This window comes from Saccopteryx leptura, chromosome 5, assembly GCF_036850995.1.
Source record: "Saccopteryx leptura isolate mSacLep1 chromosome 5, mSacLep1_pri_phased_curated, whole genome shotgun sequence".
Taxonomy (NCBI): domain Eukaryota; kingdom Metazoa; phylum Chordata; class Mammalia; order Chiroptera; family Emballonuridae; genus Saccopteryx; species Saccopteryx leptura.
In genome coordinates this window covers 185,976,775-185,999,827 of record NC_089507.1, presented here as the reverse complement: position 1 = coordinate 185,999,827, position 23,053 = coordinate 185,976,775, and the positions used below count along the sequence as shown (strand labels likewise).

General features: G+C 42.5%; 1 protein-coding gene across 2 annotated transcripts in view; it reads left to right on the top strand.

Annotated features, from left to right (window-relative positions):
- The window catches only part of ISM1 (isthmin 1), a 71,136-nt gene extending 68,785 nt beyond the window's left edge, over positions 1-2,351 (top strand). For both annotated transcript variants that reach the window (XM_066387122.1, XM_066387121.1), the window contains one exon: positions 251-2,351. In XM_066387122.1, coding sequence (XP_066243219.1) covers positions 251-768 — 518 coding nt within the window. In that variant the 3' untranslated portion in view covers positions 769-2,351. The remainder of the gene's footprint in view (positions 1-250) is intronic.
- Positions 2,352-23,053: the final 20,702 nt, after the last annotated feature.

The window sequence follows — 23,053 nt, the reverse complement described above, 5'->3', positions numbered from 1 at the left end:
TAGATGCCTACTAAAACCTAACTTAGGGATATTTCCCAAAAATAGAACAGATGAAGCTTATATAATGATGGTTAATTCTAGCGATGGCATAGAATTAGTCAAGTTCAGAGTTCCCAAGTCCAAGGGAGGTGAGCGTGGACTGGTGGCTCCTGGGGGCTGCATTGACCCTGGGAGGGGAGGGGTAGATGTCAGTGTCATCCTGCTGTCTGTTTTGCCTGTGGTGAGACTGTTTCGCTGGCACCTTTTTCAGACACGGACAGCTGTGAGAGGTGGATGAGCTGCAAAAGCGAGTTCTTAAAGAAGTACATGCACAAGGTGATCAATGATCTGCCCAGCTGCCCCTGCTCCTACCCCACCGAGGTGGCCTACAGCACGGCGGACATCTTCGACCGCATCAAGCGCAAGGACTTCCGCTGGAAAGATGCCAGCGGCCCCAAGGAGAAGCTGGAGATCTACAAGCCCACCGCCCGGTACTGCATTCGCTCCATGCTGTCCCTGGAGAGCACCACGCTGGCCGCCCAGCACTGTTGCTATGGTGACAACATGCAGCTCATCACCAGGGGCAAAGGGGCGGGGACACCCAACCTCATCAGCACTGAGTTCTCAGCGGAGCTTCACTACAAGGTGGATGTCCTGCCTTGGATTATCTGCAAGGGCGACTGGAGCAGGTATAATGAAGCCCGGCCTCCCAACAACGGACAGAAGTGCACGGAGAGCCCCTCGGACGAAGATTACATCAAGCAGTTCCAAGAGGCCAGAGAGTATTAAAGAGAGACCACCACTGATATTGTGACACAAACGCACTGCACTGACCTGTCGCCTGGAGCAAAGTCCCTCTTATCCGTACTCATGTGTGTTTGTATATACCACATGAGTATCTCATTACACTATGGACGTGCACCGGGCCCAGTGACCACCACCTGAAGCCACCCTTGCCATCTGCACATGCCCACGGGCCTCCTTGGAACTCCTCCTAGGGGTGATGTGGGAAGGAGGATGAGGACAAAGAAACCAGAAGAACCCGGAAGCCGCAGTGGGTGGGATTCAATTCACACCCAGATCCGGTGTTTCCTAGAGAAGCAAAGGGGAAAAGAGACTGAAGTTGTAAACATTATAAGTTTTTATATATAACTTATTTAATATGAATGTGACTTAAACATAAACTTTTCTCTGGAGTTGCCATTGTGAAACTGTTTAATCACTTCTGTGAGAGTTCAGACAGGGCTTAGGGAGATGGAAGAGAAAGGAAATTGGTGACGATTTCTTTAAAAATAATTCAATAGAAATATACAAAACAAGAAAACACCCACCCCACCGTAAACCAAATATTATTTAGTCATGAGGCACCTTGCTGAAATCTCAGCATCCAGAATGTTCTGGCCTAAGACCGGGATGGGGTTGGGGAATGGCTATTTTAGGGTGAAAGCTGAGGTTTTAAATAGGCTTTAAAATAAAAGGCCAATATTAGCATAATGCTTTGATCCTACTTAAAGGCTTCAGAGTGGCAGAATTTCTGCTCATGTCTTAGTAAGTCCAGAAGGCTGTAGAAAAGTCGGACATAAAAACAGGGAGTAGCACTTTTCCAAAGAAAAATAAAAGCAAGATAAGTGAGAAAACAACATGGGTCTCACTTCATCTATTTTATTTTAATACCAACTTAATAACTTTTTTTTCCACCAATATAGTCACAGTAAATAAATATAAAAAGAAGGAGGAGGACTCAAGTCTAGGAAATCCTAATTTTTTATGTTTTAAGAAAGGAAAATAAAACTACATTATTTTTGTAAAGTATTTATTGAGTCATTGAGTCTAGTGCATCAAGCAGTTGTAATATGACCTAGTTCTGTAGTGTGGAACTTAGGACAAATAAAGAGTTGGTTATTATGCAATCTTTACTTGCAAAACTCCAGGAAAAGAGAATATATAATAAAATCATAATAAAAATGTGTTACCTGCAGTAAATGTGTTACTTGCAAATATTTATGACTCGAATACCATAAATATCTCTGGTGAAGCAGGGCTTTGAGGCAGGGCAGAGAAAAGTTCCAGCCAGGTGGTAATAAAAGACTCTTTGATTGATGTGATGGTGGGTGGTATAAGTCATCGCATCTTTAGCACCAGGAGTGTCAACTCAGCCTCCAAGAGGATCAAGCTGATGGACGCACGTACAACATTTTGCCCACCCAGAGCTAAGCAACAGCTATGAAAACCAAGCCAGAGCAAAAGCTTAACACAGCCCTGGTGAGTGGGGCTGCTTCCAAACAAAATTCTGCAATTACAGTATTAATCATGTAAATTATTTCTTTTCTAGATGACAAAAGCAAAGCTCAAATAAAATAAATCACATAGGATCCATCTTTCATGTCCTCGCTCAGGGCTCTTTCTACTATATCAAATTTTTGGTGTCTTCATATTCTTGGTGTCTTTGGTTTTCCAAATGACTCCACCCTTAGGTTCTCCTAATAAAGTCTTGTTCTTATGGAAAAGTACTTATCAGTCATTTACACTTTAGAATGAATTATCCACGTATTTGAGATCTATTTCCAATTATAAAATTAGAAGCCTTATTCATATGTGAAGGAATTTTAAGTAACTAAATCAGTAGAGAGAGAATCAATAGGTCTATATACATATAAGGGAAGCAGATCTGGTCTCTAATACCAGGAAAACTATTTTTGCAAAAAGTTCATTGAAATGAAATGTACTACCTTTGAGGTGGTGAGTTCCCTGTCAGGACAGGTATTCAATCAGAGGCTGGAGATGAAGCAAAAGAGAAGTTCAACTGAGTGGTGAAGAGAGAGAAAAATGTACAGCAACAACACCTCTGATTAAGAGTAAATGCAGACCCTGGCCAGTTGGCTCACTGGTAGAGCATCGGCCCAGCATGTGGAAATCCCTGGTTCAATCCCTGGTCAGGTCACACAGGAGAAGTGCCCATCTGCTTCTCCACTCCCTCCCCTCCTTTCTCTCTATCTCTCTCTTCCCCTCCCACAGCCAAAGCTCCATTGGAGCAAAGTTGGCCCAAGTGCTGAGGACGGCTTCATGGCCTCTGCCTCAGGAGCTAGAATGGCTCTGGTCGCAACAGAGCAATGGCCCAGATGGGCAGAGCATCGCCCCCTAGCGGGCATGCCAGGTGGAATCTGGTCAGGCGCATGGGGGACTCTGTCTCTCTGACTCCCCACTTCTCATTTCAGAAAAATACAAAAAAAAAAGAGTAAGTGCAGGCCCTTGTTGGCTCAGCAGTAGAGCATTCGCTTGGCATGTGGAAGTCCCAGGTTTGATTCCTGGTGAGGGCACACAGGAGAAGCGACCATCTGCTTCTCCACACCACCCCCCATCTCTCCTTCTTTCCCTCCTGCAGCCATGGCTCGCATGGTTTGAGCAATGTTGGCCTCAGGCACTGAGATGGCTCCATGGCCTCGCCTCAGGTGCTAAAATAGCTCGGTTGCCGAGCAACGGAGCAATAATCCAGACAGGCAGAGCATTGCCTGAAAGGGGACATGCCAGGTGGATCCCTGTCAGGGCACATGTGGAAGTCTGTTTCTCCTTCCTCACCTCTCAATAAAAAAAAATTTTTTTTAATGAGTAAGCACAAATTATGATGGGAAAATAGAGAAAGGAATCAGGGATGTACCTGTTGGGTCTAATGGAGAATTGGTATTTCATAAAGCAGTGAAGTGGAAGGGAAAAGAGAATGCATTTTGAGTAAGAAAACAGTATGGACAAAGTCAAGCAACTAATAAAGAGCTCAGTGTTTTCCGAAGACTGGGATGTTTAGAGTGATGAGCCGAAGAACAAGAGTGGCAAGTTATATAGCCATGTCACAAGTGTTTTTGTTAAGAATTTAGAATGAGAGATGAAAGGCAGCAGAGCTTTTTCTGATTACAGTGAGAAGGACTGGGGTGAGGAATGTTTCCAATGGGCAATTTGCCTTTTCATATCAGATCCAAAGAACTGAGAGTTGGGAAGTAGGGTAAATCGGGAGCAGGGGAGAGCTGGGCTCTTCACCTTGTTAGAACACCCTTAGCATTCTGTGTGCCATGAGGAAATTTGCTGAACTATAATCTGTCTCTATCACGATGAGCTAGTTTTCAGTCCCAAAGCTCTAGGAAGCCAATGAATGAGCCTCGAAATCCAGACCGGTCTGCTCAGGTTATGGCCTAAGACAAGGAGACCTTATCTTACTCAATACATTCAATACAGGGCCCCACGCCAGCCCCAGGGTAACCCCAGGTAATTGATTCCCTCATGGAAAGTTTGCCTGCAGCAGAGCAGGCTCTTTGCACCCACCCTTGTGCACTTGTAAATATGAACCCTTAGCAGCTGCACTCATCAAATGCTTTGCTCCTTTGCCTCTCCCTGGAAAGAGCCTTATTTCTAGTAATCCACTGAGCCCCTTGTAGCATATGTGAGTAAGCCAATAGTGGCAAACAGATGCCCAAGGCCCTCTAGTGGCTGCACATGGAAAGGGCAAGGGAGAGGTGAGGGAAGTGCTCCGCTTTCTCTTCAGCCCATTGTGTCCGCCATGATTATTGTCTTCTCAGCATTTCTGTCTTTGTAGCTCAGTGGCCAGGAAGGAGTAGTTCTCCATCCTAAGCCCAGGGATCAAAGAATAGTTCCTATACCAGCCACTCTTTCCTGAGCACACACTGGTGTGCTCTAATCACTTTACCAGGGGAGGCAGGCATATTAAATCCATTTTACAGAAGTCCAACAAGGTTAGCAAATTTTCCCAAGGTCATAACACACTAACAAGCTGGTTGAAGCCAGTTCTGTCTTATCACCAAACCCATGTCCTTAACCTTAACCATTTGCTCTATACTCTTTCTAATTCTTCCCAATACTTATAGAATTTGTTTGTTTGTTTGTTTGTTTGTTTTACTCTCACTTACCATACTGCCTTTGGCTCAATTTATTCAAATCTGCCAAACCAACGTTCCTGCACCAACCTTTTTAGTTTCTCACACTGGAGACAGAGGATCTGTCTTCATTTCTCCGTATTCTGCTCTGTTCTCATTACACAGAGAATAGTTGATCCCGTGGCTGAGCCTTAGCTCCGACTAGGTAGGTAGCAGAGCCCAACATTACCAGAAGAGCTCCAAGACAAGAACAGAGACCTGTCTGCTTTCCCCACTGCACATAAACCCCATGCTGTTGCCTGGTGGGTAGACCTCAGAGGCTGGTGCTGTGTCTCACACTCTCCTACAACCCCAGCTCCTAGCACTGTACCTGGCAGATGGTAGCGGGCAATATGCAGAGGACATAAGAGTTTGAGGGCTGAATCAGACTGCCTGATTTCCTGTCCTTATTCCCTTACTTGCCTGCGGGGTACCACTGGGTAAGTTAACCAGCCTCTATGCATTTCAGTTTCCTCATACAGTTGTGAGAATGAACTAAGATAAGAAACATGGAGTTCCTAGAAAGGGTCTGTCATGTGCCATCTGCAATAAAGGCTGGGCATTGGTATTTAGTAACTACACAAATATTTATTGAACATCTACTAGTTGCCAGACATTGCTCCTGATGCCAAAGATATAGAAGTGTACAAATTCAAGTGTTCCAGTTGGAGGGTAGACAGCTGATAAATAAATAAGTACATAATCTGAGATCATGATATACTATATAAAGAAAAATAAATTATTTGATCACATGTGTATGTTGCATTATTTAAGGTAATGCTAATAACTATTATAGGTAATCCTCAAAATCACAGTGGCTTACGACAATGAAAATCTAGAGTATTTTCAGTGGCTCTCCTCTAAATGGTGACCCAGGGACCACAGCTTCTTCCATACTGTGTCCCAGTCATCCTCAAGGTGTGCCTCGCTAAGATAGCTAGGGGTCATCTCTATTCCAGCCTGTTCTGAGAGTAAGCATAAGGGTTTGCAAAGGTGAGGCAAGGAAGTAATATACATCACTCTCACTCAAACGTCGCAGATCTGTTCACACTCTTCTGCAAAGGAGCCTGGGAAATGGAGTCTAGTGGGAGGCCCAAGAAGCAGAGATGGACTGTGTGAGCACCCAGCCAGTCTCTGCCACACAAGTAGCCCCCAACTACCTGATTACATGAGGCAAAAATGAAAGCTACCAGAAGGGGCTCTGGATGGGCCCAAAGTAGGTGATTAAAGGGAGAAATCCTTCTCATCCCTTCACTGCCTTCTACTTGGTGTTAGAGTGCTAAACTGGACCTTAGTTTATTATCTATAAGTTAAAGAAGACCACCTAGCCTACTTACTCATTGGCAGAAGCTTTGGATGGCCTTCACATACCCTCGGCACTTGCCATATCTGTGTATACCAGACTAACTCTCAATTGGAAGCTCTTACATGTTTTTACCTGATGGCTTTCTCTGGCCAGTGAGGTCCACCCAGCTTGCACAGGGGCAGACTGGGGGGTCAGGGAGCTAACAGTGCCCCCCCAGCAGAACTTCACAGTTGACTGGCAGAAACACGATGAATCAGTAGTCCAGCTTCCTCACGCCTCAGGCGGGACAGGTCTCAAGCATGTTGTATGCCTTTCCCAGAGCTCCCAGTGGGTTTGAACTCCAGTTGTGCACGGTCACCTGCTTGCTAAACCACCATTTACTGGATTCCTTCCCATTCTTGTCTTTCATTTCCACTTCCCTGCTGCTGCTCATGGCTGCCTCTCCCAAATGAGCTACTTGCTCGGAGCCTTCTCTCCGGATTGGCTTTTGGAAGGTTCCAAACCAAGACAGCACTTCATGCTTTAATATTTATTAAGCACTATTCAGATATAAGCTTATTATTATTGTCATTATGCTCATGTGGAGATAAGGTTCTACTGGTGATAGTTCTACTAAAAAAAGTCACTTGAATCTCATTCTGACCAAAGATAAGATTTCTATTAAATTTCAGTACCATTGTGTTTTTACTAAAAAAAAAAAAAAAAAAAATCAATAACCCCCCAGTCTTTATGAGTAAGTTCAACAGATAGAAAATAACTCTGTCAAACACCTCTAAAAATTTCTAAACATCTTTTCTGATTTTTGCTGACTACAGACCAGTCCCGCTCTACTGCCCACACTTTGAGCCGCAGTGAGCAACACCCCCATGAGCAGTGATTCCGGCCTGACGTACGGAGACTCACAGAAAAGCTTCTCGGGAAGTATGTGTGGCGAAGAGAAGGGATGGGCTTCTCTCTTTGTCATCCATTTACAATTTCCAATGGAAAACTGTGTGGGTCGTCACCATTATGCCTGCACAATTTCATACTAATTAAAGGCTTGCCTCAGTAATTACTGGGTGGGTAGACACAGAAACATGCATCCATGTGTCCAGACCCCGAATACAGTAGTGTCAATTAGGGCAGAAAGCATACAGCCAGTTGTTTTTCTGAAGTTCAGTATTGGTTTACTGTATGGGATTAGAAGAGGAACATTCTCCTCTAGGATCATAAGGTAAGACATTTTCCAGGAACAAATTTATGGGACTAGCAACTCTTTGTGGAACCCACCAGAACCAGAAGAACAAAGCTTAGATACAGACTTTTTTTTCTTCTTAGATCTCTATGTAGAGATTTGGAAAGCCAATGCATATAGACCAGCACCTTCCAGGGGTCGTCAAACTTTTTATAAAAACCGCCCACTTTTGCAGTGCTGGTAGACCTGGTCCCTACCGCCCACTAGTGGGCGTTCCAGCTTTCATGATGGGCCAATCACCGCGCTGTTGGTTGCACGGTAGGGACCAGGTTGACCAGCACTGCAAAAGTGGGCGGTTTTTACAAAAAGTTTGACGACCCCTCCTTGACTGTAATGGCAAAAATAGCATCATCCTTAGACATTTTAACAACAAGGAAATTGGAGGTGGGAGGAACAGTTGAAACACAGCTGCAATAGCAGAGCTGGATAAGATTTTTATGACTTTGCTAATTTTCTATCTGTTCTGGGAGTAATAAATGTGCCCTTATAGATATTCATAATTGCCTTCAAAATGGAAAAAAAAAAAGTCTTTTAAATGACACAGAAAAGCCTTTCATTCTTGGAGCATGTACTTCATGGATGATTTTCAAAATGTCATGTTTGAATTGGGAAAGAAACATTTCTTGAATTAATCAGCCAATTGCTTCGAGGATATGACTCAAAGGATATAAAAATTTCAAGCCTGGCTTTTAAAAAATAAAAAAGATTTTTTTTTTCTATGCAGCTAAGTTTATTTTTCACAAAGGTCATAGCTAAATATTTTATTGGCCATGGAAGAGAACAGCCTAAATGAAGTACACTTTTAATTCCTTAGTGAAAGAGAATGGTAGCAGATATTAAGGACCACTTTAAAATTTAATACCGCTAAACGTGCCATTTTACTTCATCTATCTGTGCCCTCTTTTATTGCCCCCCCCCTTTAGGAAAACGGCCAGAAATTAGACTGTTGTCCTGAGACAAGTCTTTGGTGTGGACTTTGGAATGCTAAATCCTGTGGTGGCAGAACGCTGCTCTGGCAAGCACTGATAAGACTGTTTAAAAGGAAACAGCTGCCCTGGCCGGTTGGCTCAGCGGTGGAGCGTTGGCCTGGCGTGCGGGGACCCGGGTTCGATTCCCGGCCAGGGCACATAGGAGAAGCGCCCATTTGCTTCTCCACCCCTCCCTTTCCCCCTTCTCTTTCTCTCTCCCTTCTTCTCCTACAGCTATGGCTTGATTGGTTCAAGTGTATCGGGCCCAGGCACTAAGGATGGCTCTGTGGAGCCTCTACCTCAGGTGCTAAAAATAGCTCAGTTGTGAGCATGGCCCAAGATGGACAGAGCATCAGCCCCAGATGGAGGTTGCCAGGTAGATCCTAGCTGGGGTCCATGCAAGAGTCTGTCTCTCTATCTCCCCTCTTCTCACTTGGACAAGAAGAAAAAAATTCATTGAATTGTGCACTTAAAAAATTGAATTTCTGGCCCTGGCCAGTTGCCTCAGTGGTAGAGCATCAGCCTGGCATGCAGGAGTCCCGGGTTCGATTCCCGGCCAAGGCACACAGGAGAAGCGCCCATCTGCTTCTCCACCCCTCCCCCTCTCCTTCCTCTCTGTCTCTCTCTTCCCCTCCCGCAGACAAGACTCCATTGGAGAAAGTTGGCCCGGGTGCTGGGGATGGCTCTATGGCCTCTGCCTCAGGTGCTAGAATGGCTCTGGTTGCAACAGAGCAACACCCCAGATGGGCAGAGCATCGCCCCCTGGTGGGCATGCCAGGTGGATCCCAGTTGGGCGCATGCGGGAGTCTGTCTGACTGCCTTCCCGATTCCAACTTCAGAAAAATACAAAAAAATAAAAAAATTGAATTGAATTTCATCATATGTACCTTTTACCTCAATACAAGATAAATAAAACGTTTTCAGCACTCCTGTACCTTTTTGCAGTCAGTACCCACTTCCTACAAAAGCATCACAATTTCTACACTAGATTAGTTTTGCATGATTTTGATCTTCAAGTTAATGGAGTCATACCACATGTGCTCCTTGAGGTTCGGCATCTTTTGCTCAACATCACATTACATGGGTCTTCCGTACTGCTACATGCAGCTACAGAGCATTCATTCCCATCAATATTTCACTATTCTACTCTGAGTCAGCATTTGGGCAGTTGCCAGTTTGGAGCTTTTAAAATAGCGCTGCTGAGAACAGTCCAGGGCATGCTTTTTAGTGCCCATATGCACACATCTCTATTGGGAGTGGAATTAACAGGTCATAAGGCATACACAACTTTAGCAGATACTGTCAAGTGTCTTCCAAAATGGTCCCATTGGTTGACTCTCTTCAGGAGTGTTTGAAGGCTTTGGTTCTTTGACCAATCTTGTTTCTACTCCTAGACTAAATCTTCCCTAACCATTCTGTTCTTTGATCTCTTCATTCTTTAGGTTGAAGCCACCATACATGTACAGAACAGTTACTGTGTGCATGTTGCCATTCACCATGCTGGGTGACACAAAAAGGAATGATCAGAAACCTTTGTCACAAATGAGTGGTCCATGGGGTTGACTAACTCAAATGACTATACTACAATATGATAGGTACCATGGGGCTAGATGAGGGAGGTGGTTGTAATTAACAAACCAGTGTTGCTACATTTTATTTAGGAAAACAAATCTGATAATACCCAGTGATGGCAAGATCCTGAGGAAACAAATACTTATTGCCATTGCTTGTGGTGATGTAAATGAGAGAATTAAGAGAATAATTTGACTATTCCTAGTAAAGTTGAAACTGTCATGGAGCAGAATCCATCAATTTCACTTCCATGGGCCCCCCCTTTTTTTTGTACTATCGAAAATTGGAAACAAGTTGTCCATGAACAGGGAAATGGCCAAATAAACCACATTGTATTAATGAGATAAAATGCCATCCAGCCATTGAAAGAAATGATTCAGAGCTACAAATAGTGTCACAGATGTGTCATAAAAAATAGAGTGGGTAAAAAAGCAAATTGTAAATAGGTTTGTAAAGTATTATACAATTTCAATCACGTAAAAACTCACAAAGCAATACTGTAGTATGTCATAAAGGTACTACTAAGTTATGCCTGGGAAGGCTAACCACCAGCTTCAAGATAACATTTACTTCTGGGACGATGACAGCAGGACTGGGAAGAAGGGACAAACTTTAGAAAGAATGTTTTATTTCTTTTTTTAAAAACAGAAACCTAAAAACATGTATATGGTGAATGTTAATATGGTTAAATGACAATTGTTATATTATTTTCTGTATAGTGATACATGTTAAACTAAGTACTAAAAATGAGCAAAGCTGAAAAAAAAAAAATCAATGATGTCGTTAGGTTGGATGGCAACCTACCAGGTCATGAGTCTAAGGTTCCTGGGCACATATGAGTCCACACACAGAGGAGAGTGTGCAGGCAACATGGATTGATAGCAGTCGGTCATCTGTGGTCTCCAGTGCCAGGTAGGGAGGCCACTCCTACCAGCCACCTTGGGTCCTCCAGGGGAAGCGTGCACTGCCTCTCCCCGACTTCTCCCTTCCTCTCTCTTGTGCCCAGTCTGGGATAAACAGAGCACCGGACTGGGAACCTGGTCCCAGACAAGCCTATCCTGGACAAAAGGCCTCCAGCCAGTGCCCCAGCTTGCCGCCTCACCGTGCGCCCGGCCCCTGCAGCCCAGCCTCCGGGCTGCAGGAGGGTTGGGGCAGCACGAAAACGCCCGCTCCGGCCTCTGGCTCCGCCTCCCTCTGGGACGCCCGGTGCCGGGTCCTCGCCTTCGCGCTAAACTCCAGCCTGGGAAAGCAGCGTAATCACCATTTTAAAATGTCACAGGTGAGGACCCCAAAGCTCCGAAACACTTGCCCACCATCACAGGGGTAGATTCGTATTGAAAACCGGATCTGTCTGGCTCCCAACCTGTGTTTCTTTCACAGTTTGGGCTTTGAATGTGGCGATGGTATCCCCCTGTCTGCACCAAACCAGCCGCTGGGTGGGGTACCGGGGAGCGAAATCTGGTTCTCTTCTGGGCCCCTCCTAAATCCGAGCGGGGCCCTGTGAAACCAAACGGGCCTTCCCCGGCCCTCCACAGCCCTGGTGGCCCATCCCCCCGCCATCACCGGTGACTCGGCGTCTGAGTGGGCCCACAGATGTGCCCTACTCTCTGAAAAACTGAATTGTCTAAAACCAAACATCGTAAGAACAACTGGACTCTCAGCCACTTCGGCTTCCGCGGGATGAACCAGATGTGAGCCTGGCAGGCCAGGTGTGTCTACTTCTTGTCCAAAATGGGAATTACAGAAGGCAGTGTAGGCGCCCAGGGCCACTGATCCACCTGCCGTCCTGGCATCCCAGAAGCCAAACGCTGAGGATTGAGCCTCCCTTAGTCCTTGGAGAACAGAAGAGAGCAACACAAGGCACAAGTTAGAGAAGAGAGAAAACTGAAAAGAAAAAAGAGATGAAATGGCAGCTGGAAAATCCCCTTCTACTTCATTGATTTGTGCCGAAAATAGAGGATTGGTTTTCAGTCCTGCAGTTGCTGGATGGGTTACCTTTTGGTTACAAGAAAGATTACTGTAAATTAACTTCATCCCCAACACACACACACATACACACTCGCACCAGACATAAGAAAGGCCTATGAAGGGCCTGCCCGGCATCCTGTCCCACCTGGCCGGAGGCCCCAGGCAGCACCTGGCACGTGGTACGGCTGGAGTCTGGTTAAAGGAAGGGGCTCTCTGACCCTTACGTCCCACAGCCTGTGCAGGGCTCTGCGGTGAGCAGGGAGGTGCCCGCGGTGCCCAGGGAAGAAAACATGGGCAGTTCTGAAAAGGCCACCTAAGCACTGGGGATAGCATAGCTGCACAGCCTGCTCTGAGGAGGTAGGTGATCCTGGACTCCAAAGTCTGAGGCAGGGGCAGCGGGCGAAGCTGGAAGGAAAGGCAGGGGCTGCTCCCTCTCCGTGGCCCCACTCAGAGTGCCCTGCAGTGAGAACCCGCTCTCACCTCCAGTGCTGCTGAGGGGTTCATGGGCCCTAGGAAAGCACAGCATGTTCTCAAACCCACAGGAAAAAAGGGTAGAGTACACCTTAGTAAAAATAATCTCCAAATTCCCAAGAGAGTTCAGACTTCTCTGTGGTACACTTATACTAGCTTTGTTTGAACGGGCATTTTAACCCTAAAAGCATCGGCATACCCTGTTTGCAGACCCAAGGGCAGAACTTAGAGACAGACATTATCAGCCAGGGCTCAAGGCTCAAAACAAGATAACTTAACTCTAGTGAATTTAAAGAGAAGGAAGCATATTGGACAGATATTAGGCACTTTACAAAGATCTAAATGCATAAATCCACATCAATGCTTATTTTAAGAGGGAAGCTATTTCAATTCATATTAGGTTTAACTACATTAGGTTAAAAAAAAACAACAAGATAACTATGGCTTAAATAAGATAGAAATTTCTTGTTCTCTTGTGAAAAATAAGTCTGGAGGTAGATAGTCCCAGGAAGGTACGGGACCCAAGTTCCTTCCATCCCATTGTCTCATATTTTAAGCGGTTTCCAGTTCATGGTCTACGATGACTGCCAAAGCTCCACCCATCACGTGTATATTCCAGTCAGAAAAAATAAAAAGCAAAGAGCAAAAAAGGACTTTCCAAAAGTTGCACACACCATTTCTCTGTGCATTCCATTGACCAAAACTTAGTCATATGGCCACACAAGTGATGATGAGAAATGCTATCTTCATGTAAGGCAATCATATGCCCAAGCAAACAAATAAGAATTCTAGGTCAACTAAAGAAGAGACTGGAGAGAAAATTAGTACCGTATTTCCCCATGTATAAGACACTCCCGTGTATAAGACGCACCTTAATTTTGAGGCCTGAAATTTAAAAAAAAAGAATGTATTACATAATGTTATTGAACTCAGGTTTTATTCATCATAAAATTTATACAATTCCTCATCACTGTCAAAACTCCCATCCATTAACTTATCCTCATCTGTATCTGATAACAAATCACTGTCTAGTATTCCTCATCCTCAGTTCCATCTACGGCATTTGAAATGCCACACTTTTTAAATGAAAATCTACTCATACTGTATAAAATGCATTCAATTTTTAGACCCCAAATTTTTCGGAAAAGGTGTGTCTTATACTTGGGAAATACGGGTAGTTTCTCCCACAGGGGTCTAAAACATATGAATCATGACTATGACGATGGAAGTCAAAATTCTAATATCAAGTGTGGGCGGAACAGGTAGGGATCCCCTCTGGAGCACGCTGCCTGGAGCAGGGATTGTCCCCTCTGGATAACTGACGATCGCTGTTTGGATCCAAGGAGAAAAATGCCCTTGCTCTAGAACAGGGGTCTCAAACTCGCGGCCCGCCGAACAATTTTGTGCGGCCCGCAGACTAATCCACGAAGTTCAAAATATTTTGGATAAAATTAAGTAAGCCTAGGGGCCTACTTGTATTTTTCATTTCTCTAGCATCCTAGCTAGATATTAGCTTAGTTAACAGCAGTTGTGATGCGAACTACAGTTTCTGGTCGTTTTGTGACACTGAGTAAACTGCATGTACGATTGTGCTTGTTGTACTGATTTTTTTTTGTTTTCAACTGCAGTGAGAAAAGTGTTGCGTAACAGTTGCCTTTTGTAGACCTAGTGCGGCCCGCCGAACGGCTGTGATCTTGCTCTGCGGCCCACATGCTGAATTGAGTTTGAGACCCCTGCTCTAGGAAGTTCCAGGACCCTAGCCCCACAGCATCTAAAACCCGCAGCAGCATTGCAGTGTAAATGTGATTGTTGGTCTCTTGGCCCAGACCCGTTGCCTTGAAGCATCAGCTTAAACACAGGGACCTGGTGTGTTTTGGTCACTATTTGATTCCCAGCACCTAGTTCCAGGCCTGGCATACACAGTCTGCTCTCAAAGAAATGTTTGTGAAACTGATGAATAAACTGCTACATTCAACTGCCTCCCACATAAATATGTGACTAGTTTTCATGTGTATGTAAATACTTTTAAATATTACTGAATTCATAAATTTATAACTTCTTTCCATGTGTATTTTCTTGGTGAATTTCTAAGTGTGCATATGTGTGTTGAGTTGTGGGGGTTGGGCAGGCAAAAAAATCAGATACTATACTTGGAATACTGCATCTGCCTCATGCTCGCTGTGTGACTTTGAGCAAGATACTTAACTTCTCTGTGCCTAAGTTTCCTCATTTGTAAAATATGGTTACTAAATGGTACTGTTGCTCATCAGGTTGTCATGAAGACTTATGAGTTAGCACTGGTGTTTTGTAATTTGTGTGCATATCACTTATAACAGTGATCGGCACAGAGGGTGAAGGAAAATAAAATATAAAAATGCAAGTCTTCTTTTGCAAAGGCACCTTTTTATTTTTTAATTTAGAGAGAAGAGAGAGAGAACAGGAGGTGGGGAGTACTGAGAAGCATCAACTCATAGTAGCTTCTTGTATGTGCCTTGACCAGGCAAGCCCAGGGTTTCGAACCAGCGACCTCAGCATTCCAGGTCGACGCCCTATCCACTGTGCCACCACAGGCCAAGTTAGAGGATCCGCTAGGTCCAGCCTAGAGGATTTTCAATTTGGCAGCTCTTTAGGTTCCAGCATTTCTTAAAATTGCCCCCAGTTCCTCTTCATCAGAGATCATTTCTGGTAAATCTCCCTGGTGTCCCAATCTAGGTTAGTTTCAGTTGCCCCGGAAGAAGGGAATCTCCTCCTCCCCAGCCATGCTTACATACACCTCACACCCTGTTGTCTTAGCCGATGAATCCAGTGCCGGAACCGACTATATTTCTCTCTCCAAACCCTCCACCTGCCAACTAGCTCTGTTCTTAGCATCCCAGCCGCTGGCCATGTTGCAAACAGAGACCAGTTCCCTTTGATGCCCAGCACCAGACGAGGTCCATATGAGGCTCTCAAACAAAGCTTTTGCTTTGTTTCTAAACAACTTAAGAAGAATTCAAGGGGGAAGAAGAACCCTGTTTTCTCTGGCTCCTTTTCCTGCTCAAACAGAAAGAAAAACTCAAGATCCAGGGAGGGACCCAAAGAGACAGAGAGAGGCAGACTTTGGGAAGGAGACAGACGTGCAGGACGCAGAATGGCTGCAAAGCTTAGATTACTTCCTAACGTATGGGGGGGTGGGGATACATGATCTTTATCTAATCAGACAGTCTACCCAGGAAGTCCCTGAGATCAAAGCAAGGGGCCTTTTATTTAGCCCTGTGTCAACTTAAAAACAGTCCTGGCAAAGCCACAGATCTGGACAAGCTCACACCTCTCCCACCCCCACCGCCCTGACCTGTCTCTCTCCATCTGAACCCTCTTAACATTCCATTTGGAATAAAACCCTGGGATGAAAAGAGTCCCTGGGATTACTGTAGGAAGACACAACATATGACAGAGCAGGGTAGAAAACTTGGCAAAGCCACAATCCTTGCTGGCTTCCCAGGACAACTAGGTGTGCGCTTTAGGGTCGGCACCACCATTTTCATGTCTCTGAGTAGATACCCCACCACCTGCCATTCCTCAGGATCAAAGGAGTCCCCTGGGTGGGGGTACAAAACCACTTGTCACAAGCCTTTTCCCCAACCTGCCAGGCATTGTGCCGAGCAACTCGGAGAAAACGCAGGCTGTAAGAGAGAGCGACTGGACCATGATGTGACATGGTGAGGGACAGAGGCCAAGAAAGCAGAGATAACCATCTTCAGGCCTTCTCTGGCCCCAAGGATGGGATGGTGGGTGGCGGCGCCGGGGTTGGGGGTGTGTCCATAAAGCAAGAGAGACACAAAGGCTGAAGAAAAGACAGGTGTTGAGGGGACCAGGGACTGGTTCAAGAAGAGGAGGTCACTTCCTGGAAATTCAATGGCACAAGGGAAGTTAGGCAGAAAACTTGGTATCACACTACAAAGGAAGAAAAGTTCATCTTCCAGAATAGTAACCTATAGACCCAGAGCTCCGGTCACTTCTAATGCACTGTCATAGGGAAAGCTCAGCAACATTTCTCTCCCAGTGCAGTTAACTCCGTGCATGCTTTTCTTCCAAAACCATAGATGGCTCCCTCAGTACAGAGCTATTTGAAGGAGCTAAGACTTCTTAGTCATTTACTTTGTTGAGCATTTAAAACATATATTCTCTTATTTAATCTTCATAAGTACCTTATGATTATAACTCCCATTTGATGAACTAGGCTCATCAATTGGGATTTGAGTTTTCTTATACATACTATGGATGGCTCTGGAGTTGATAATTAAAAGAATTTTTTTTAACCCTAACCCTATAAAAGATATACTTTTAAGAGTATTTAACTTTCACCTTGAAGAAGACCTTGTCCTTCAACCCCAGCAGTTCAAAAAGGAGGCTTACTAATGGCTAAATAGACAAATCTTTTTCTGTCCTCTTCTCCAAACAAATACTCTATTTTTTGAACAACCAAATCTATGAGAATTGCATTATCTCTTATGATTCTTTTTGGGTTTCTATGGAATTAGTTCATCGCTCTTAGGATGTGTTCTCCTAAAAAATGTTATCTGTTGTCTTTCTAATAAGGAAAACAAACGGCACTAATTGGAATTATAATTATAATCCAAGAAACATTGGAAGTAATTTTTGATTTTTTTTGTAGGAAAGCACTTTAACTTTTAGGTACCATCTCTGGGTTCTGGCCATGAAATCATCTTTAATAACACTCACTAAGGCTTGTGTGGGCCTTCACACAGCAAGTCCCTGTGGGATCTCTCACTTTCACGGCCCCAACTCACAGGTAAGGAAAAGGAAGGTGAGAGAGCCATTAAGTAGCACACTTGAAAATAATAAATACAGTCTGCCCTGTGGTGGTGCAGTGGGTAAAGCTCCGTCCAGAAGCTCAGAGGTTGCTGGTTCAATCCCCCCGTCAGGGCACATACGATTGATGTTCCTGTCTTTCTCTCTCTCTCTCTCTCTCTCAAATTAATAAATGAAGATTTAAAAAAGAAAATATAACTTCTAGCTTCAGGACTTATGAAGCCTTAAAATGATAAAGAGGACTCAAAGGTGTGATAGAGGACCTTGCCCAATTTTTCAGCAGTAGTGTAGGATTTAAATGTACATTCTATATCCCTCTGAAAATGAGTGGCTTTTAATAATAGTCATTGGATGGGAATTTTTTGGCAAAAAAAACTAAACTAAATTTCAGTTGGCATAATTACGCTCTAATCATGATCGCCTCTTTCAAATAAATGCTAAGGAAGCTTGCACTGCCACAGATAGAAAAGGCTGCAATATGGAGGTCAAAGAGAAGTCCATGTGTTCCCTTTACGGTTTTTCAACTTCCCAGACACTGATCTCTCTGCTCAGGGCTGATGCAGTCCGGTGGCAGAAATGGCATCCAACACCCCTGCAGAAGACGCTTAGTAAACACAGAGCTATTAGCTAAGTTTAAAACTGGAAGCACATTTAGAAATAACCTAGTTTGTTTCTGAACTTGCCAATTGAGGAAACTACAGCATGGGGAGGGGGAGGGGCGCAAAAAACCTCGTTCAAGCAGCTGAAGAAAAATACAAGGACTCCGAGCTCTGATGACCACATGTTAACACCATTTGGTCAGAAAATGTTTCCTTTTCTGCTTCTGCTTCTTCTCTCGGTGGTCAGTTCTTTTTTTCTCTCTGATGGAAAGGAACAAATCAGAATGTTTCTCTTTGTTTTACACCAGTACTGCAGCCAGGGAACTTCTAGATGCAAAGAGCAGGGAGCCAGTCACCTAAGTGACCACCAGGGGGTGCCCACAAGACAGTCTGACAAATGGGGGGGTGACCCTGGAGAGTCTCCCTTCTCATGGGAAACACATGTGATACCACAACCAAGACTATTATCTTTTGTTCTTAGCAAGGGGTTAGAGGTCTCAGGTCCCTTCTGAAAAGCGAGGTTGCACATCTGTCCTGGGAAAGAAAATCTGCACCACATGCAAACCTCCTGCTTAAGATGTATTTGTTTAGAGCTCTCGTTTTCTTGCTTGCTCCTCTGATGTCTGTCTCCATAAATAAAATCAGGAGAATCCTGTCGCTTTGATTTCCATGCAAGGCAGAAGAGAGTTGAGATTAGATGTCATGAGAGAGCTCACAATTTCTGCTACAGGAGAGGTTATCATATAACTCACCCCTCCACAACCTGTTTTCTAAAACAGTCTTCTGGTTGTCTCCAGAGATTTGACCATGGACAAAACCCCTCTGGTGGCTTCAGAGACAAAACTCCCTTCAGGAGGAAGCCAGATCCAACATGATCAGCTCTTCAATGAACTCCACCTGCATCAAACCACTGAAATGTGGGTTATATGTATTCATGCATAATTCCCATTTGGAGAACTGGCTTCATTAATTTTGGCATGACTTGTCATATACTGTATATACCATAAAGTACTTACAGAGCTAATTATTAAAAGAAACTTTAAAAAAGAAGAGCATTTAACTTTCACCTTGAAACAAAACTTTGTTCTTCAATTCCAGTAGTTTAAAAGGCAGGTTCCTTTATGGATTAAAAATAAAACAGTTTCATCAACCACCACCACTACCAAAAATTATGTCTTACCTCTTGTTATAGTCACATGTTCTGCCTTCACCCTGTTGACCCCTGGCAACCTGATCACTACGGCTTTGTCTTTTCAAATGTCATGTAAATAAGATCATACAGTGTGTTCTTTTGTGACTAGACCCTTTCATTGAGCATAAAGCCTTTGCAATTCATCTAAGTTGGGGTGTGTGTGTGTGTGTGTGTGTGTGTGTGTGTGTGTGTGTGTGTGTGAATGGTTCATTGCTGGGCAGTATCCCACTGTAGGAATATACCACAGTTTGTTTATCCACCACCCACTAAAGGACATTTAAGATGTTTCTAGTTTCTAGCTTGGGGCAATTATGAACAGAAGTACTATAAACAATTATGTACAGGTCTTTGTGTGCACGTAGAATTTCATGTCTCTAGGGCAGTGGTCCCCAAACCCCGGGCTGTGGACTGGTACCGATCCGTGGGCCATTTGATACCGGTCCGCAGAGAAAGAATAAATAACTTACATTATCCATTTTATTTATATTTAAGTCTGAACGATGTTTCATTTTTTAAAAATGACCAGATTCCTTCTGTTACATCCGTCTAAGACTCACTCTTAACGCTTGTCTCGGTCACGTGATACATTTATCCATCCCACCCTAAAGGCCAGTCCATGAAAATATTTTCTGACATTAAACTGGTCCGTGGCCTGAAAAAGGTTGGGGACCACTGCTCTAGGGTACATATCTGAGAGGGGCATAACTTGGTATATGGTTGACTTTGTAAGAAATGACCTAATGACTTTCTGGAGCGCCTGTGCCGTTTTTGAATTCACACCAGCAAAGTAGAAAGCATTCCATTTGCCACATTTCCTCATTAACGCTTGTTATTGTCCGTATTGTTAATTTTAGCCATTCTAATAAGTATGTGGTGGTGTTTAGTTATCTTCTTAGTTTGAATTTTCTTAATAGTTCATGATGAATGTCTTTTCCTGTGTTTATTCTCCTTCCATATAGCCTCTATAATGGAATATACATTGTGCATTTTTAAAATTGGGTTGCTTGTTTTATTACTGTTGAGTTTTGAGATCTATATACTCTGGATACAGGTCGTCAAGTATGTGTTTTTTAAAATATTTTCTCTCAGGATGTAGTTTTTCTTTTCATTTTCTCAAGAGTGTCTTTGGCAAAGCAAGGTTATTCATTTTAATGAATTCTAATTTATCAATATTTTTCTCTGACTTATTGTGCTTTTGGTGTCATGTCTAAGATATCTTTGTCAAACCCCACAGCAGGAAGATTTTTCTCTTTTGTTTTTTGTTTTCTTTAAAATTTTTTAATATAATTTTACATTTCATATTTAGACCTATGATTCACTTTGAGTAACTTGTATAAAAAGTGCAGTTTAAGTCAAGAGTTATTTTTTGGATAGGCTGTTCAATTATTCCAGTACCATTTGTTGGGAATAAAAACCGTACTTTCTCCTTTTAATTATCTTTGCGCCTCTGCCAAAAAATCAGTTAATTTTACTTGTGTGGGTCGTTTTCTGTTATGTTAATTTATAAGTATATCCCTTCCCCAATACTTGTTTGTCTTGATTGCTATAGCTTTAAGATAGTCTTTAAATCAGATTGAGCCCACCGATTTTATTTTTTTCAAATTTTTAAAATTTTTTAATTATTTTTTTTAACTTTTTTTTTACTATAATTTAAAAAATTTTCTATATAAATTTTAGGATCAGCTTGCCTTATCTCTAGAAAAATCCTGATAGTATTTTAATTAAAATTGCAATAAATCAATATGGGAAGACTTGACATTTTACTGTGTTTAATATTATAATCCACCAACATGGTATGCCTTCCCATTTATTTAGGACATCCATGATTTTTTTTCCCCACCATACAATGAAGTCCTTAGCATACAGATTCTGCACAAGTGTTCTTAGACTTATAAATTATTTCTTTTTCTCTGGAGCTATTGTTAATCTTTGTTAGGAGCCGAACTATGTCTTCTCAACATTTATATATTAAAGTCTGAAACCCCAGTACCTCAGAATGGGACTCTATTTGAGATAGGGACTTTAAAAAGGTGATTAAGTTAAAATGAGGTCATTAGGGTGGGCCCTGATTTAATATGACTGGTATCCTTAGAAGAAGAGGAGATTAGGACACAGACACTCACAGAGGAATGACCATGCAAGGACACAGACAGAAGACAGCCACTTACAAGCCAAAGAAACCAACTCAATCTCAGACTACCAACCTCCCTAATCGTGAGAAAATACACTTTTCACTGCCTAAGCCCCCCAGTCTGCAGCACCTCATCATGGCAGCCCTAGCAAACTCCTCATACAATCATCTCACCTTTTCCAAAAACTTTATTTCAGTTGTTCATTGCTGGTATATAGAAAAATTATTGATTTCTGTTTACCTTTTATCTTGTCATCTTTTAAAACTCACTTATTAGTACTACAAGCTCTTTTCTTTCTTTCTTTCTTTCTTTCTTTCTTTCTTTCTTTCTTTCTGTCACCTTAGTTCTTTTTTTAGAGATTCCTTGAAATTTTCTACATAGATAATCGTGTCATCTACAAATAAAGACAGTTTTTATTTTTCCTTTCCAATCTAAATGCCTCTTATTTCTTGTTCTTACTGTTGAAATGATTAGGACGTTCTCCTTAATGTAGAATAGGAACAATAAGAAAAGACTTCCTTGCCTTGTGCCGAATCTTAGAGAAAACATTCAGTCTTTAGCCACTAAATATGATGATAGGTATAAGATTTTTAATTTACCATTCTCAAATTGGAGAATGTTCATTTTATTCCTTATGTGTTGATTATTTTTACCATGAATGGATGTTAAAATTTGTCAATTACTTTTTCTGTACCTATTGATATGAACGTGTGGCTTGTCCTCTTTTTTAACTGCTAATATACTGGATTATACTGATGAATTTGTAAATATTGAATCAGCTGTGCATATGCTCAATAAACCTTAGTTAGTTTTATATATTGTTACATTTTGTTTCCTACTATGTTTTTGTGGATTTTGATCTGTACCCATGAGGAATATTGATCTGTAGTTTCATTTCTTGTAGTGTCATTGATTTTGGTATCAGGATAAAAATGGCCTCATAAAATGAGATTAGAAGTCTTCCCTCTTCTTTTACTTTCTGGAGGAGATTGTATAGAAGTGGTGTTATGTCTTCTTAAAATAAATAGTATAATGTGCCAGTAAAAAAAATCAGGCCTGGTATCTTCTTTAGCAGAAGCTTAACTATAGATTCGATTTATTTACCAGTTTTAGGACTATTCAGGTATCTATTTAATCTTGGGTAAGTTTAGAAGTGTGTGTTTTTCGAGAAATCACTTCATTTCATCTAAGTTGTAAAATTTATGTGCACCTAGTTATTCATAGTGTTTTCTCACGATTGTTTTAGTGTTTGTGGGGTCTGTATTACTGCTTTCCTCTTTTATTCCTCACATTGGTAATTTTTGTCTTTTCTCTTTTTTTCTCTTTATCAGTCTTGCTAGAGTTTAAAATTTTTACTAAACTTTTCAAAGAAGCAACTTTTGGTTTCATGGATTTTCTCCATTGTTTCTCTGTTTCAAATTTCACTGATTTCTGTTCATGTCTATATGATTTCTTACTTCTGCTTGTGTTGGGTTTGTTATGCTCACCTAGTTTCTTAAGCTTGAAGCTTAAATTGATTTGAGAAATTTCTTAATTCCTAGCATGAGCATTTAATGCTTTAAATTTCTCTCTAAGAACTGCTTTATTTGCATCCTACAATCTTGATATGTTGTGTTCTCATTTTGTCTAGTTTAAAACATCTCTTAAAGTCTCTATGTTTGTTATTTTTGTTTCTTCAATCTCTGTTTCCACTTTCCTGCCTCCTTTTGGGTTATTGAACATTTTCGGTATTCTAAGACATTTTACCCAAGTCTCATATTGGCACTTTCAACAAACCAGTGGCGCTTTTTTCCTGATGCCAGATACAGCCAAAAATAACAAGGACATTCAGGATTCTCCTGCTTTAAGAAAAACCATCATGCCAGCATTTTAAAGTATATATTCCAGTAGACACATGAGTG